Below are 17,367 nucleotides of genomic sequence, written 5' to 3' on the forward strand. Positions count from 1 at the left end.
CTGCTGCTGCTAATTTTTGCAAGTGTTTTTCTTAGCGCTTTTCTTGGATCGCAGCTGAAAATAGACAGAAAAAGGCGGAGAGTGTGAGGAAGAAATTGTCGTTTTTGTGTGTGAAGCTCATTGAAATGTTTGCGCGTACTCAATTTTTATTCGCATCTAAATATATTCTTGTACATGCACCAGTGTAGTATACTGCAGAGAATGGCAATCGATGGCAACCGTGATTACTCATACGCCCCGTTAGCCAAGCAGATGCAAAATGCAAATTAAATTGCATTCGAGTGCTCTGCACTGCTCTGCATTGCAATGTTGGCTCAATCACAGTTGCCACTAAAATTTATGGATTGAATACCATTGAAGATGCCTCAAGCGCCGAACAATCAGCGAGGCACTCAACCACCTCATAATTCTGGAGTTCGGTGAAAGGGGGATTCCTGATTGGCCTCCAGTCACCTGTGCCCTTTGCTTCCTCCCCATTCAGCGTGGAATTAATTTAATTACCCAACGACTAGCTTTGATGTTCAGTTTCAGTTTAATTGTATTAATTTTGTCAATGTGTTAACGACATCAGCAATATGAATTTCCCACGGACAATTCAATAAATGGGACCCGGTCCTCGTGGTTGGTTAGGATTGAAGGGCGACGGCCTCGTATCGAAAATGGGTCCCTGGTGACGATGAGGCTCCGACAGGACCGTTGAAGCCGTGGCCATCACACCCAGCAGTGCCAGAAAAATCGCTCCAAGATTAAGTTGCATCTTAGCTCGGTGAGGGGAATTGATTGATGCCTTGAGCGCTGAGATGGCGCTGCTTTTATAGCCCAGTGCCAGACAAACGAGTCGCAGATTGGGGACTTTTTATTTGAGCTGCTGCGATAAGCAGCCGAACGTATGACGGACAAATGTCAGTCGGGGGCAGATAACCGATGGTGGCCAGGGGAATCCAGCCAGCACCATCCCAGAGGGGCTTCCCACGGTGCCGGATTATCAGCCTAGACTAAATGTAAATATGACGTTTCTCGCTGAATATTTATGTTGTCCCGCCAGTGAGCTCCCCACCTCCACAGCTCTCCAAACACTCTTCTTCTTTTTAGCGCCCTGTTGGTTTTTCTGCATTGCAAATTACCCACCGACAACCACGGCAGCCATTCAAAGGCATAGTCAACATGCGTCAACACGGAGCCACGCCCACTGACCCACGCCCACTACGCCCTACGTCCCTCCCAGCATCTGCCTTCCAAGTTCTACACAGAAAGAAAACTAATCATATTATTCATATTGATAGTAAGCAGGTCAATTGAATATAGCTTCTCATTTGCTACTAACATTCACTATACAATTTGCACTCAAGTCACAAGTCACATGCAATAAAGCAACAAGAATTAAGCAATTAAAGCGGAAAACCCCCCTCCATAAAAATGAAAAAATTTTGTGTATGGCAACGTCAGCAACTACAAATGTTTTTAATATCCGAGCAGCTAGTTTCAGGAACAGATAATTCGCAATAGATGCTGGTTTTATTTTCAGTGCACGATGAAAGCGGGTTTTTGGGGGCACGGATGCGGAGGTGGAAGGTGGAAAGTGCAGCTGCAACAGCAGCAGCACCAGCAATTGCCCCTTGGCTCGATTAGAGCACTTTGTTAGTTTTCTCGCAGCAGAAAGGGGCTGCAGAAAAGGGGTTGGATGTGCTGCTGCCCTTTAAATGACTCGACATTTTGACGTTTTGAGTAATTTTGCACTTGCATTTTATTGTTTGTGTGCTTACTTTTAAGGTTTTAAGGGGTAAAAAGAAGAGGCTATAGTCACGGCTCATTAGGCGTTGCAAACGCTTCACTTACGCGGGTAGTGAAGGAAAACGGGGTAAGCTGCTTTGATTGACGCAGTTTCCGCTTCAGTAAACTGCGCACAAAACCCCAGCGAGACAAACAAAAGGTGTTCATTAAACATAAAATATGTTATTGTTTATCAAATCGATTTGAATTGACCTCTGCCTTCAAAATCGGTTTACAAAAATTCCTTTTATGTTCTCTTCGGCAGCAATAAATCAAATAAATCAAACGCAATACCAAATAAAATTAATCCATTTCCATGGTTAGCGCATTAAAAAATAAATGTTTGGCCGGCGCGTAAACAGCCGAATAGATTCTGAATGTAAACATCGGTGGTAGAGACAGGCAAATTGCGGCATTAGTCAATCAATCACAGCCGACGGCTAATGGCAGAAAAGTCGACTTTTTGGCCCAGAGAACTGGGCTAAGAAATTTGAGCTTAACTGGTGCAAAAAGTTTAACGTTTGCTCTTGCCATTTCGCCTGGCATTCATTTCGTAGCCGTGCGGCTGACATTTTGAAATGTTTCTTGCAAATCGTTCTTGAGTAGGCTAAGCTCAAGTGCCACGCCTCCAGCCCAAAGGACCGCCCCCAGGGCTAACGACCGTAACAAGAGTAACGGCGCACAGTAATGAAAAAAAAATATATAAGTACCATATACATATACCAAAACAACACACAAAAAGGCAAAGTTAAAATTTTTGGAAAAATCACACGGCCAGGAAAACTTGAATTCTAGCCGATAAGAGCTGCGCAATGGAGGCAATTCAATTGAAAACATGAAAAGTTGTCAACCTGCAGAGTGGCGGAAAATGTTTTCGCACCGTTCCTAGGAAACGGATACCAACTCGCGGGTAAAACACTCGACGACTTCGGGACATTGCCAAATCGATACGACCTTGACGCGCCAAATGACAGCTGAGAAATCATTAAAAAATATATTCTAATTATGAGTGGCAACTCGCGAACGCAAATGTTTTGCAAATTCATCACGTATCAGCTTGGTTTCAGTATTTCCAATTTCAAAGTGAATCTCTAGCGGCGATATGAGTTTGCCGACAGTTGATGGACAAACTTTTATCAGTCAATAAACCCTGGTTATTTTAGCGCTACTCAAGCGTGTGTGCTTTGAGTAATTGTTGCATAATAAATTCCAATAAACATCCTTTGGTTTTGTTAACCATGTGTGTATTTTGTACAAGCCAATTCTAGGAAGTATAATGGGGATTTATTCTAATTGTGAATAGACAGCTTAATGGATTTTGGAAGTATCAGCATGCATTCACATCGCATGTCGTTTGTTCTTGTTCCATTTGGTAATGAATATTCACAGACTAACGTGGTTTAAAAGTGTTTTCTTCTCAACAAATGCATCACTTTTTTAAGCACATAAAGTGCAATATGATGACTGTGAAACTCATTAGCCAACCAGTTAACAACTTAACTTTTTAACTGCAGCATTCTGTGTTTTTTTGTAAGTACCTTTGAAACGAAGTATCTAAAATATTAGACGAACAAAGGGTGAGAGAACAAGTGATATATACCTATATCATGCAAAATGACTTATTAAGTTTATTGTTGGCAGGTTCACAGAGTCCGGGGTACATCCATAACTCAGGGACTTGGATCAATAAAGTGCCAGAAAACGCTCTGAAATGCAAAGGCAGCCCGCCCGAAATAGGCAGCCTCGTAAATATGCATTTTCCCCTTGCAGAGGCAATCATAAATAAGCTCCGGGGATGGCAGATGGGCCAGGTAACCGAAGTCGCAGCCGAAACTGATGCGAAGAGGAGCTATTTAGGTGAGCTTGAAACGAGAATACAAAGTTCATTAAATACGTATGAAGGCAGGAATTCTGGCGGGGCACTAAATGCCAGTTGTTCGTCCCAAAAATGGCTGCCATAAATGCGCCAGCTCATTTCTTGGGGGGGGAAATGGGAAATGGAGCTGGGAGCTAAAACTGAGAGCTAAGGGCTGAGGGCTGAGGGCTGGAGGAATGGAAATGAGGTAAATGCTTCTGTTTCTACTTGGGTCCTGCCCCAAATGTTATTCAGACAAGATGAAGCACTTAGAGCAACGTTGTGCGATGTCAGCATCCTGCGGGGAATGGAAGTGGAAGTGGCAGTGGAAGCTCCTGCACATCCCTGCCGGGTATCACATTCGCTTTGTGTGTGTGCGTCCCGGACGGACAGGTGATAATGAATACACTCACCGCCTCGGTGGCGCACATGTTGCTATTTAAGCAGTTAATGACGCGTTTAAAGCTAAACGCCAACCGCAAAGCCACAACGACTACTCTTTTATTAACTATGCAATTTCCTTAACGGCCCTTTTCGGCCTGCCATTTCGGTCCGCCACTTGGCCAAATGCTTTTGTTTCTCCATAATTTCCATAATAATAATATTTTGGGTGTATTTCTTCTGCTGGTAATCACATATATTCTGAGTCCATAGATACTCTACTGTGAAAATGTTTTTGTTTATTTTCCCGACATTAGCGAAACTCATAATTTTCCCTTAGCCATCCTGGCAGTTAATCAAAAGTGGATGGGAAACAGGCGAAAATTGAGTAGACAATAAAACTGAAGGCTCCGCCAAGCATATCGCTCAAAAGTGTTGCTTTTGATAGTAGAAGCTCCACTGCAGCCTCAGCCTACAAATTCGATTTGTCCTTTATTGAGCTGCCTTGTGATTGCCACACGTCACACGGCTCAAAGGACGTGCTGCCATTTCAGAGTTTCCTTTTTTCATTCTCCATTCTCCTGCCCGCCATTTCCCTCAATTTTTTTTGCTTTTTTTGAAAGCACAGGTACCATAAGCCAAGCTGGAACTAAACCCACCTGACACATGTCGGCTGGCATACAAAGTGTCCAAAAATCATGGCACAAAAGGCGGGCACAATGTGCTCTTTGTTGGTCAGCAGGTGATTGCTTCCTGTGTGTGTGTGCTCCACCACTCAGCATGGCGACATTGCGTATACGCCACGGGTGAGCGGGCAGTGTTTGATGGACAAAGCCGTCGTAAATCTAATTAAATTTCACACAGCTGCCCAAACATTGAAGCGGACACTTGTTGGCCCACGGAATTTTTGGTGAATTTTCGGGAATGTCCCGAAGCCAAAATAACATAATAGCAGGACCGCAACGATAGCCATCGGGGGATTTTGGCGCGAATAATGCTAAAATGACAGGCCATGCATAAATGCTAAAGCGTGTTGGTCGCTTTCCCAGTTTTTTTAGTTTTTTTAGCGTTCTTGTTTTCATTTCTCGTTTTTGGCCATTCAGCAAGGTGGTCGTTGGACGTTATTAGCATGCCATCATCACCATCGCCGGCTACACCAACTGCCAGGCAGTTCATGTAGAACGTGCTCAAGTGGGCACAGTCGCGTGCCTCATTATTCCCCCAAGGAGCCCCGCATGGACCCACTCTTCGTGGGGGCTTTCCCCACGTGAAATGTTTTCATTTGGGAATGGGAATGTTTTCGGTGGTCTCGTTTTCGCGCAACTAAAGAAGAAATCAGAATCAGGTCAGCGACTGAGACTGAGACTGCGACTGCGATGGTGGTACTAAAAACTTGAAAGTCACTTTAAGGCGGCCACACAAAAGCGAGAAGAAAACAGATGAAATAAATGTTAAGGTCAACATGGAAGGAAACCGAGATATGCTGCCCGAGCGTGTAAGCGGGAGTCAAACCAACAAGTCTCGAAATATTCACTTTGTAATTGGATGCTGTCGCCTGCTGCCTGCTGCTTGCTGCATACCTTTATAGCCCAGTCGACCCTCAACAAAACCATGCCAACGAACACCCACTGCCTGGGGCCATAAAAAAAGGAGCTCAGAATGAATGCATATGAGCATGTGTGTGTGTACACAGCGCACAAAAGTGTTGGCATCGGAATGGAGGTCCTTAAAGTCGGGAAATCTGAATTGTGTTGGTGGGGCAAGACAAACTACAGAGGAAAAATATGAATGTGTTCTATACAATTGCAACTTATATAAGTTCAAAAACAAATCTTAAAGTTCTTCAATTGGTTATTTGTGAAACCTATCTTGCAGTGTAACAGAGCAGCGCACTCCTAAATCAATACTTTAATTGCGTAATTTAAATCATTGAGTTTTCCCCCAGTGTACTCGTATCTGTGAGTCTCCGTTGTACTTCGGTGTTGTTTTCTTTCTTCACATAAAGTCGGTTTGCCTCTGTCTGTGTGTGTTCAGCCATTTTTTTGTAGCCCCAAAGTTGAAGCGAATTGTCGTGTTTGTTTTATAGTTATTGCTTTTGTTTCGCTTTCGCCCATCGCAGTGCTCTATTGCCCAGCTTTTCCCACTGCTTTCTTCCCTTTTTTATACCACTTTCCATTCTTTTTTTTTCATTCGTTTTCATACTCCTGCAGAGGACTGCGCTCTCCTTGTCCTTGCCCCTCCTCCCACTTATGCACATTTAATCTTATGACAGCAAAAATGTTGTAAAATTGTTTATGGCACTTTGCGACATGGTCAGTATTTCCACAGTTTACAGTTTACTCCTTGGGATCTTTTCATTTCGCACACATATGTTCCGGAACTACAGGAGCATTTACATGTTGCTGCTGGGCGGGAATGGGATTTGACGGATGGGATCTCGTGACGAGTGGGATTACGTGGATAATGGATGGAGGATTTGGGCAGCCGTGCTCAGGACCTTCGCAAAATGCGACGAAGTTGGAGGAGTGAAAAAAGTCACCTGTGACACTTTAATTTCTTAACTGCATAGCTCTACTTTAATCACACTTATCAGCTGCAAGTAGCTGCATTTAATTAATGGATACATTTTAAATGCATTCTGTTAACAAAAAATGTATATACTATTAAGAAATTGCTTTAAAAGTAACCAAATGGCCGTTTCATTTGACTATGATATGATAATTCGCTTCTGTCAAACTTTACTTTGCTTAAGAAATTATGTAGTTATATATTCAGCAACTTGATGTAGTTTCTTTGGGAAGTCTTTTAGTTTATCAAAACTTAGGCGTCCACAGAATCACAAATTCAATTTCAATCAAGTTTTGCAAAGCTTAATCTCCTTTATTAGTTGATGGCAAAGCTCTAAGCAAAATAAAATCATTGACAAAACTTGGCAGACCATTTAATAAACTTCTGAATCAGACTCTTCTTTCAAGTGGTAGAAATAAAGTGCCAGATGCATTATTTTTCATGCGTTCCACACATTGCTCTGATTTTCACTTACCAATTTCGAGAAAATGTTGGCCTTATCTGCAGTCGACAACCTGTTGGCTGCTTTTCCCCATTCACTTAAACGCTTTTCCCCTGATTGCGAATCTTATCTCTATTGTTGGCGCAATAATCAGGCAAATTTCATGAAATTCACTTGGCAAACGATTTGGTTTTCGTGTCAAAGCTCTGTCCAGTTCAATTTGGTTTATATTTTAATCGAAATATATTTGCCAAGCTGTCTACATTTTGCTATATACCCGCATTTATTTGTTTATGTATATGTTTCTTGCGTGGCCAGCAGATGTTTGTTAGTCTCGTTTTTGTTGTCGTTTAAATCTGAAAATTATTATTAGTAATTTGTTGGTCTGCAGACAGTGTATATCCCTCTCTCTCTCTTTCTCTTCTCTTCTCTTCTCTGCTCTTTCAGGGGCTTTTCTTCTTCTATCGTTTTTGGGTGAAAATTGAAATGGGCTTTCAGCGCCTAAGAATTTTTATCACGATAATTTATGATTGGAATATGCGTGGTCAGTTAGCACTAAGTAAGTGCATATACATATAGTAGACTCTCTCTTTTGTTAATATGGTATAGTATAGCTATAGTTCTGTCGAAAAATATAGTTTTTTTCCCTTCTTGTTCCTCAGGCTTCGTGTGTTGTATTCTTTAAGCGAATTTTTGGTCAGGTTATCTCTTTGTGTTTTGGGCTTCTGTGGCACACTCAGTGACTTGTGGCTCGGGGAGCTCTCATTATGGTCACGTTGAAACCGTTGTGGCACTGGCCCAGGCACACTCCACGGCGAAACGGGTTCAAATTGCTTGATTGCATTAATTATTCAGTGCCAACGTCGACGTCGTTACAGCTACATCAGCAGGCTAGCTGGCGAGCAGGTCGCGCGCATGCCAAAGTTCACTTATGTAAATGCGCCGCGGCAGTCAAATAAACACAGAAACAGAAACTTTCCAGAGTTACAAGTACACAGGCGGTGCGGCGATAGTAAAAATTTAAAGCATACTTTTCAGGTGAGCTGCGCTTTGATTTGCATTCAAAAACACAGCGAGCGCGCACACACACTCACACTAACGCATACACGCACGCACCCGGATTTAGTTGGCCAACACGCACACACTCGGCCAAACCGACCAACGGACCAAGCGACCAACCGACCGACGGACTAACCGAAAGAGAAAGTACTGTGCTGGATACTTGTTGTTTCAGCGGCACGAACACCTCACTACTGCCACACTTGTTACGGCCTGGAGTTCAGTTCAGCTCAGTTCAGCTCCTGTTCAGCTGTTTTGGCTAAGTCTTTACTGGTTTGCCGTGCTGCTCTTCCGGCCAACATCACGTCCAGCTAGCGACTGAACAGTGGTTCTAAACGAACGGCGGCGACAACACTGCGTATACGCAACGTCCACAAGTCGGCTGCTTTATTTTCGGAATAACGTGATGCGGCTGCGTGAGCAAAACAAGAGCAAGCCAATGCGGATTCCAAAGAGCATGCAACGTTCTCTTGGCCAGAAATGAGCAGCCAAGGGAAGGGAATCAAGCAAGTGGTTGGGCCCAAAGCAAAACAATTGCCATGGAAGTTAATCATTTCGCGCCGATGGCGGTGTGAATTCGGAATTCTTTATGAACTAATTAATTGCATTACTAATGTATTATTCGACCGACTCATAATCGATTAAGGCAACTTTTTGACGTGTGGCAATTTGTTTGAACAGCCAAGTGACTCGTTACATTACCCATTCAGGTCAAAGGTTAATTTCAGTACCTTTCTACCACCGACACATGTGGACCCATCAAATAGCACGACCAGCAGCGTGGTAATGTGTTATTAGAGGGGAGTTAGAGGGGAGATGCGGCAGGATGGTAGCTGCCACAACGGAGGACAATTAATGGAACACCCACGAAGCAATCTGTTGCACTTTTGCCACGGCAATGCACGTAATTAAGTGTAAATTAAAACCAACTTAGCAGGTCAGAGGGCGAATGAAATGCAACGAATGCTGAATGTTCTAACTGTAAGATACTTCTTACTGAGCTAAAAGGGAGCGCAAGGGGGATAAAATTATCGGGAAAGTTAAAATACCATTATGAACATAATAACAAATCAACTGATTTCGTATTGTTGTAAAAATTAGACTTATTAAATTTTTTTATGAAAGCAGCTGTTTTCCTCGAATAAACATGGCTACGAATAGGATTACCCATGTAAATGGTCAGCAGCAGCCTTCTTCATCCATGATCGCATTACAGTGATTACAAAAAGTTGTTTACCCCAACCGCTAGCCGCGGAATAGCTGCCAGAATTTGTTAGCCAACCTGCTCCTGTTTGCTGCCCAAGGAATCGGGTAGAGCAAATAAAAGAAACAAGCTTAAGCTGCTTTCAAATACCGCTTAAAGTAAGCAGAAAATCGATGCAATCGAAGCAGCCAACACGAAAGGACATCCGATTCGCAGTGGGAGATTTGGAGGAGAAGGCGAAGGTGGGACAGAGATTATCTCGGTTGGAAAGTGAGAAAAGTTTTTAATTAAAATTCACACGCAATATGTTGCGCATACGCAGCGTTGCGCCGCCACCATCTTACCGCAAATTCCTTGCTCATTAGCGTTCAAATTGTGCGCATATCATGTAATTTAGATTAGATTGAAATTGAAAATGTTAAGCGGACCAAGTGGCTGTCTCCAGCCAACGGAATTTCCAAAGAGGGTTGCTTTTGCTTTTGATTGCGTGGTCGGGGGAATTATTGCGGCTTTGGCTAAGCTCCTGCTAGAAAGTCCAACTTATAAATATTAATGAAGCCAGAAGCGTGGAACCTTCGTCCTGCACGGTACACATTCGTCAAGTAAATGAAGTCGTCCACAAGCGGCCAGCAACAGCAACAAAATAAATAACTTGGATAAAAATTCCATCAGTAAATTGTGGTCCTTCGATACACTCACTGGAAATGGCGGAGTTATGGGTGACAGGAGAGAAGGCTGATCGGCTAAAATGCTTTTGTATAATCGAAAAAACTAAACTTATTTTTTATTTAGATAAATAGTTTTGAGCGTTAAGATGGTAGCTCACTGATTTTGTGCTCATAGTCACAAATGAATTTGAAGGAAGTTTATTTAAAATACATTTTAATAATGATCCACTTTTACATTTTATTTTATGTACCTGAAATTTATAGAGTCTTTCTTTTAGCCATGCTGAGCAAGGATAACTAACGTACACGTAAGTAACTTAATAAGATTTCGCCTGATACTTAAGTGTTCGGTTAGCAGGTTATATCCGCTATTAGATTTTTTATCGATGCGTTGCGCAGAAATGGCGAACTTGTTGCTGGCAGGACACGTTCTGAGGATGCCTCATTCAGAATGCGAATGGCATTTGCCGCAGGATTCCCTCACACGCGCATACGTGTAACACCTTGGGTCTGGTGCCGTAACTGCTTCGGTGGCCTCAATTATTGCGACAACTTGTGATTGGAAACTTTGGTAGATTGCCATAGCAGACCTTGCAATCTGCACTTTGACCCATCAAGTGTGAACGAAACGGAACGGAATGGCTGTGCGAAGTTTTACGAAGTGTAATGATTGCACTTTCAGGCGGTAAATGAAATTTATCTACTTTGATGTGGCCACTTTGTCAACTTCGTAGCCACATAATTGAGTTTTAATTACGGGTCGACGGTCAGTGGCGGCGCTGTCATTGTTATGCCACTGCGATGCACCTCTCAAGTGGCACGTATTGAACCCCTGAGAAGGTATCTCCATTAGCGCCACATTAACGGTAATTGGTCGAGTTGCAGGCCTGGAAACTTAAGTTTCCCTGACAACGCGCGATTTTCCGGCGGTATGCTTAATTAGGAATCCAATTAGCGTTGCCCACGCCACCGGTGCAATAATTAGAATTATTAACCATCTCAATTAAATGCTTATTTTGTTTGAAGCATTCATAATCCCAGTGGTTTTCCTGTCCGTCTATCTATCTGCTCATCTATCACGTGGCAATCCCCACCGTCCAGTTAGCCTTCAATCAAAGTCCCTGTAATTAGTGTTTATTTTTGGTCTACCATTTGGCTCAAATCGTATCGATTTTAGTTGCCCGCCCAGCTATCCCAGCTATCCTAGCTAGCCCACACACTAATTATGGTCATTTATGGTGGTGGTATAACCCGGATTTAAGCCAAATCAGCAGCAGGTTAAATGACGAAGGTAAATCAGGACCGATGACGCGCCAGCCATCATCGATCCGTGATTTGTGCGATCAGAAGGCCAAGCGCAAAAAGCCAACTCAAGCATCGGAAATGTGGATGACAATTTCAATTTAACAATTTCCATGCTAATGTTGTGCGGTGAGCAGAAGCCAGAAATTTCCAAAAAGCACGAAGGTGTACGCTGCGAAAAACATTTCAACAGTCACTGAATAATCAGCTTATAGTTTTACATTTGAATTTCAATTGGGAAAGTTAGCATCAACTGACAGCTTTTAAGCCTTATCCCACTAACCAAATAATACCTTTATTCATTTGTGTATATCTACGTAATCTAGTGAAGCTATTGCTCAAAAAGTGATTAGCCTTTAACCCTATAAAGGCAAAGGGAGTAAGAGCCGAGTTTTTTCCCGTGCACATGACACAACGTGCATCAATTGGGCTGAGCCTCCTCCATTTAGCTGTCAGCACAAACAATTGAACACGAAACGAATGCCACGGCAGAAGTGTGTGTGTGTGTGTGTGTATGTTTGTTGGCTTACTGTTTGTTATTTGACAAATGTGTTTGGGCCATGTCCGCCTGCCACACCCACCTGCTGCCAACCACCGCCCACCGCACTGCGTGTCTCCGTGTAGTTTGCCCGGGGCTCCAGAGTTTTCGATTAACCGAAAGATAAGCTTTCAGATACATTTACCTTTGTTAAAATTTCATTAAGTTGCCAGGCCAGCACAAAGGCAATTATAATGCTGTTGCTGTTGCTGTTGCTTTTCGACGCACTAATTTACATATTGTGTTTTGTTTCGACATTTTGGGTTTGGTTAAGGCATATTAACAGTTCCCAGAGTAGCGGCTTCGATTCCGACAACAAAGTTACTAATTAGATTTCAGTCCATCTACTATCTAAATAGCATATTATGATTAAAGTAAATTTGTATAATCTGTAAATGAAAACTAGAGACAAACCACCACTGACAGCATTGTGGCATATCTGTACTTAATAACTTACTAAAGTTTTAAGCGCTTAAGTAAATCTAAAGTCGTAGCATTTTCCCTGATTCCAATTTGTGGGTATCAATTCAGCTCAGCAACTTATCCTTCTTCGACTGGTTGGTATACTAGAAAGTCCTTACAAGATGTGGGAGTACACTTTGGTTGCAATCGAATACCTCACGAGTGTGTGGGTGGTGCCGGGCAAGGACTTAATAAACTTAAGACTTTAAAACTTGCCACTGAACTGCAAGAAGACAAACTAATTGCAACACATGGAGCAACACAGAGTAGTTTTCCCCGGCAAATGCCACTTGGCAAAGTTAAATGAGATGAATCTCTGGAAAGGGGGGAAGAGGGTCGCGGAAATGGGGAAAATGGGAAATGGTGATGTCAGCACGTCGTCAAGCACTTATAGTCGGGAATTGTGCCAACTGCTTTTCCCAAGTTACTCGGAACTGTGCAGCGTAAATAACGTGCTGAAAATCCCGCTTAATGAACTGAAAATAGAATTAGAAATGGTAGCATGTGCGGCAAGTGCGAATTCAAGGTTAATCCTCAAAGAGCTCAACTTTAAATTGAATTCAAATGCTGTAGGAGTAGAATGGAAAAGTTTACAATTACACAACCAGCTAACCAGCTAAGAACAATGGGTGAGTTTTCAAACAAGGGACAGTTAATTAAGAGGTCGGTATAATAAAGAAGTTCCACAAAAAATGGGTAACTGTAGCCATAAAAATGCACCATTGTCCACATCAATACTGTCCACTGGGACACGCGAATGAGAAGCCACCGAAAAAAACGCAGTCTAATTAAAATCATGCAAATTGCTGTCAAAAACAATGGTCGCCGCATAATCCCAACCTCAAATCAAATCAAATCAAATCACAACATCCCGCTGGCTCATTGGATACTTATACATTGCAATCAACAATGCACAGCTTACAAATGCGAAACTGAATTCAAATTCAAATGAAGTTTCCCATCAACTTGTGTCGCATTTCAATGCCATCCCGCTGCAGTTCCCCGAAATCTGTGTGCCAACCAGCCAGCCAGTCAGATAGTCAAACAGTAAAACAGCCAAACAGTCAACCGCATCTCTGCGGTTGTGACAGTTGTGTAACGCGGCTAAGGACGATGTTTACTTCAACTCTGACATTTGATATGCGTTCGCACATCTTTCGGGGCCAATTAAGTAAATAATTCAGCCAGGGCATCCCTGCACGACGGCCTAGTAAATCATAATGTCCTGGCAATTGTCGGTGCTGCATTGCAGCTCCTTGCGAGTCAAGCACTCTGTGCCCAAGTATAAACAGTTCTCAGATGTACACGAAAAAAAGTCTATCAAAGAGTATATAAATGTATATAGATAACCAAACATATCGAGCTTAGCTAAAATTACATTCATTTGTGATACATAAAAAAAGAATTCAAGCAGAACTTATACCATGAAAAAAAAATATATTTTTAGTTCACTTTTCTAGCTGTGTAGGCGGGTGTCAAACCGCAACACAAACTTGTGAGTCCAGTGCCAATGTGGCTTTTGCTGTTTGTGCCTCAGTGTCTGTTCCACTGGCTATTTCTGCACGGTCACGTATTACGTATTTTGTTAAACATTTCGATACCATTCACGTTCCATACAAAATTGAATATGCTTATTTATTTACGCGACTCTTTTAATATGCAGGACATACTGGGCAATGGAATTGAATAGGGAATAGCTTGTGGGAGGGATAAGCGTATAAAACCACGCAGATAGGTCCTGATAGTCCGCCGCCCCCCCATAAAAGCACTATGCATATCGAAATAGGTAATGTTTAGCTGCACACTTGTCGCTCATGTCTAAACATTTTGACAATTAACAAATGGCCCCACCGACCCACCAGGTATTAAGTGGGATTTGTGATGTAATCGGGCCACAATCTATAGAATGCCATCTGTATTCAATGGCAGCACAAGCGGAGGGTCGTTTCCATATGCAGCCAAAATCGATAGCTTCGGTGGTACAAGCATAAATCATAAATTAATAAACACAGTTCTGCTAAATACAGACTTTCCGAATCCAAATCGAAACTGAAATTAAGGGGAAAACCACATTTTCAATTTCCCAAAAAGTACCACATAAAAGGTACGAAAGTGTCACTTGAAGTAATATTTCATATATATATATATTTGTTAGTCACAATTGTGTCAAATACAACAAGCATTTTTTCAATCTTGAAGTTCGATCGAGGTGTAAAGGGTGTAAAACAACAAAGAAACAAATACAAGTCAAACTGGAATTTGCTATGTAACGTAGGTGTGAAATATAAAGACCGCCTACAAAAAACTCGGTTTTGCTATTTACCTTCCTTGTGTTCAATACAGAAAAACTGGGCTAGCAAGGACATATCTAAATAGGTTTCATGTACTCTATAGCAGATACATTTTTAACTAACATAGCTAATTGTCAGTTCAACGATCTAAGACAGAGCTAATTGATTATCGACAAAAAGTAATAATAAACTTAGATTCGATCTCTGAAATATGTTTCTGTATGTAAAGCAAATACATACTTCATGCTACGTTTAAGTAAACTATAAATAAATAAAATGTAATTAAAAATCAATAAATATTTTAATAAACTAGAAAACTAATATCACGTATAAGCGAACAACAAGCCGGGTTAGTTAATTTCCAAATTAATTGTTTCTCATATCGAGGATCCACTTTATCAGGTCGAACTTCTGTAAGCAAACCAGTTACGTCAGGTTCTAACGTCAGACAGCCAGTGGCTGCAGTTGAAATGTAAATCGAAGTTTCATTCGGCAAGGACACAGGCACAGGACGAAGAGTGGGAGGACTCCAGGACATCGGGACATTGTGAATCGGGGCTGAAGGAATGGCAATCAAGCGAAGAGCTTGTAGCGCATACACTTTAGAGTGACTTGGCTGGGTTATATTTAATTCATTTGGCGCTCCACTTCAACAACCCGAGAACCTTTTTCCTTAGGCCCCGGCCCCAGCTAACCGACTCCTTGTCTCGTCTATATCGTTGTCTATTCTAGGAGGGAACCACACGAACTTGCTCAAGTCCTGCTCTTTGGCCATTATATATTTACATTTTTGATGGCTCCTTCGTCGGCGTCGTGTTTGCGTTCCTTCCACCATTCTTTTGCCTTCTTTTGGGGGCCCGAAAACTAGAGTGACATTTCCGCCAGCGTTTTTCGCCATCTCAATTAGTTTTGGCCACAGACAAGCTACAGCGAACGGAAATTGCTTGCCATTTCCACAGTAAATACAAAATACCAGGAACAGGCTGCAACAAGTGGGTAGAGCGGAATATGGATAAAGTAAACGAATTGCAATCGTAGCAGCAATGGTTCATAAGGGCTTTTCAATGGAAATTCAGGGCAGAAAAGCAAGAGCCAAGAATTCCATAAATCCACTTAAGCCCGCAAAATATGTAAATCAACACACACACAACAAAAGGCCTCGGAAAGGAGTCACAATGGAAATCGATTGCCATCGGGGCCAAAAGGGAATTCTTAATGGTGCATTGACATACGGCCAACTGCAGCTACGATCCACCCACACACAAATAAATGTCAATAAAAAATGTATGCGCACACGGGAAACGGAAAGGGGAAAGGGAGAAAGGAAAAGGGGGAAAAACTGAAGGGAAAACATAACATGAATGGCGAATGGCAAACAAAAGCCCAAGAATCAAAGGAAATATTCTCGCAAATTTGTCAAACTTTGACACATTCGTGCTGCGCCGGCAGCCCTTTCAAATTTTAAGCCCCACTGAGTGCATGGTCAGAAATAAGTACGTACAATCCATAAGTTCATGTCCGCAAAAGAATGTTGACTTGCTTTCCAACTGAACTGATATCAATCGGCTTGTGGAAAAGCCAACCCACTCCTATGCAATACCATTCCTAAAATATTACGTTTTCTTTTTATACTCATATGTATGTATACCATTGTGTGACTTCACGTGTGGAGCCATATTTAGTTTTTAAATCGAAATGGGGTCATGTTTTTCAATTGGAATTTATCCGCTTCGGGGATAACAGCCCTTTTCATTCGATTGGAGTGTATTCGTATTTGGAGCGGCTTAAAATTGATTTATATCTGCCATAGCCATTAGCCGTCCTTATAAAAGTCAGGGGCATGTGTTTCATAATGGCGGCGGTAAATAATTGCCCCCACACACACAGGCACACACTCGCTCACCGTTATACGTATAATTGTCAGGTGCCAGCGCCAAGTTCCGGCAATTTCCGGTTGCGCAAAAAAAAAAGAAAAAAAAGAACAAAAATAGCCGACAAATGCGGCATACTTTCGGCCATAAAACGAGGGAAACTGAAAGCAAATGATGATGGGAATGCAGTAGCCGGCTTATAAATACCATTAAACCAGAAGCATCATTTTACCAAAAACCAAACCAAAACCAAAGTGAACAAGCTTCTTCCATTAAAAGCTCAAACTGCTCGACCTGCAGGCTGCTTCAAAACTTGTTGGCCTTTAAAGAGATAAAAGCATACCATATTTGACCTTTCAAGAGATTAACATATTACACATTTCAGTACCGAATATTTAAATACGCTATGTCTTATATTATATAACAATGTAACTATTCAAATAATTTGGCGTAGCATATAGTGAATTTGTTAGGAAAATGTTTTCATTTCCTAAACTAATAAGGGATTGTTGAGCATATGCACAAGGTAAGTAATATATTTAAGAAGGTACGTAATACATTGGAATATTTGTCATACCCACTTGGAGGGCACATCAGCTCGTGGACGTGATTAAATTAATTTTCGGACCCAAAACACCACGAAAGTAATGAAATCGAAAGGAATTTGTTGAAGGTCTCAAACTCATCAATTAGCTGGCAGAAAGTTGGTTACACTCCCACCTCAGAGGACGGGAAATTAGGAGTTTTTGGCGTGCCGCACGGTTTCTTCAGATGTTTATAAGGACATTTCACTTTATCAGCCGAAAATCATGGGCACAAAAGTGGGGCGGGGTGGTGTGGAGTGAATAGGGTAATTAGGCTGGCAGCTTGTTGCCTGCGTATAACAGATCTTGTGTAAATATAGCCGTCGTACGTGAAGTGTTAGCCAAATCCGTGGAGCCAAAGCCGCCGTGCCA

General features: G+C 42.0%; 1 protein-coding gene and 1 long non-coding RNA gene across 2 annotated transcripts; one reads left to right on the top strand and one right to left on the bottom strand.

Moving 5' to 3' along the window:
- Positions 1–513: 513 nt before the first annotated feature.
- On the bottom strand, positions 514–804 carry LOC6531575 (metchnikowin). The gene has a single exon (XM_002092337.4). It carries the CDS (start codon positions 755–757, stop codon positions 596–598), a length of 162 nt encoding a protein of 53 aa, XP_002092373.1. The 5' UTR covers positions 758–804; the 3' UTR covers positions 514–595.
- Positions 805–10,070: 9,266 nt separating this feature from the next.
- On the top strand, positions 10,071–10,684 carry LOC120321091. Its single transcript, XR_005560645.2, has 2 exons — positions 10,071–10,255; positions 10,306–10,684. It is a non-coding gene; the product is annotated as an uncharacterized LOC120321091 (long non-coding RNA).
- The last annotated feature ends 6,683 nt before the right edge of the window (positions 10,685–17,367 follow it).

Source organism: Drosophila yakuba, chromosome 2R (genome assembly GCF_016746365.2).
Source record: "Drosophila yakuba strain Tai18E2 chromosome 2R, Prin_Dyak_Tai18E2_2.1, whole genome shotgun sequence".
Classification (NCBI taxonomy): domain Eukaryota; kingdom Metazoa; phylum Arthropoda; class Insecta; order Diptera; family Drosophilidae; genus Drosophila; species Drosophila yakuba.

Excerpts from the sequence above, each read along its gene's own strand:
- LOC6531575 (XM_002092337.4), bottom strand. The coding sequence starts at position 757 with ATGCAACTTAATCTTGGAGCGATTTTTCTGGCACTGCTGGGTGTGATG.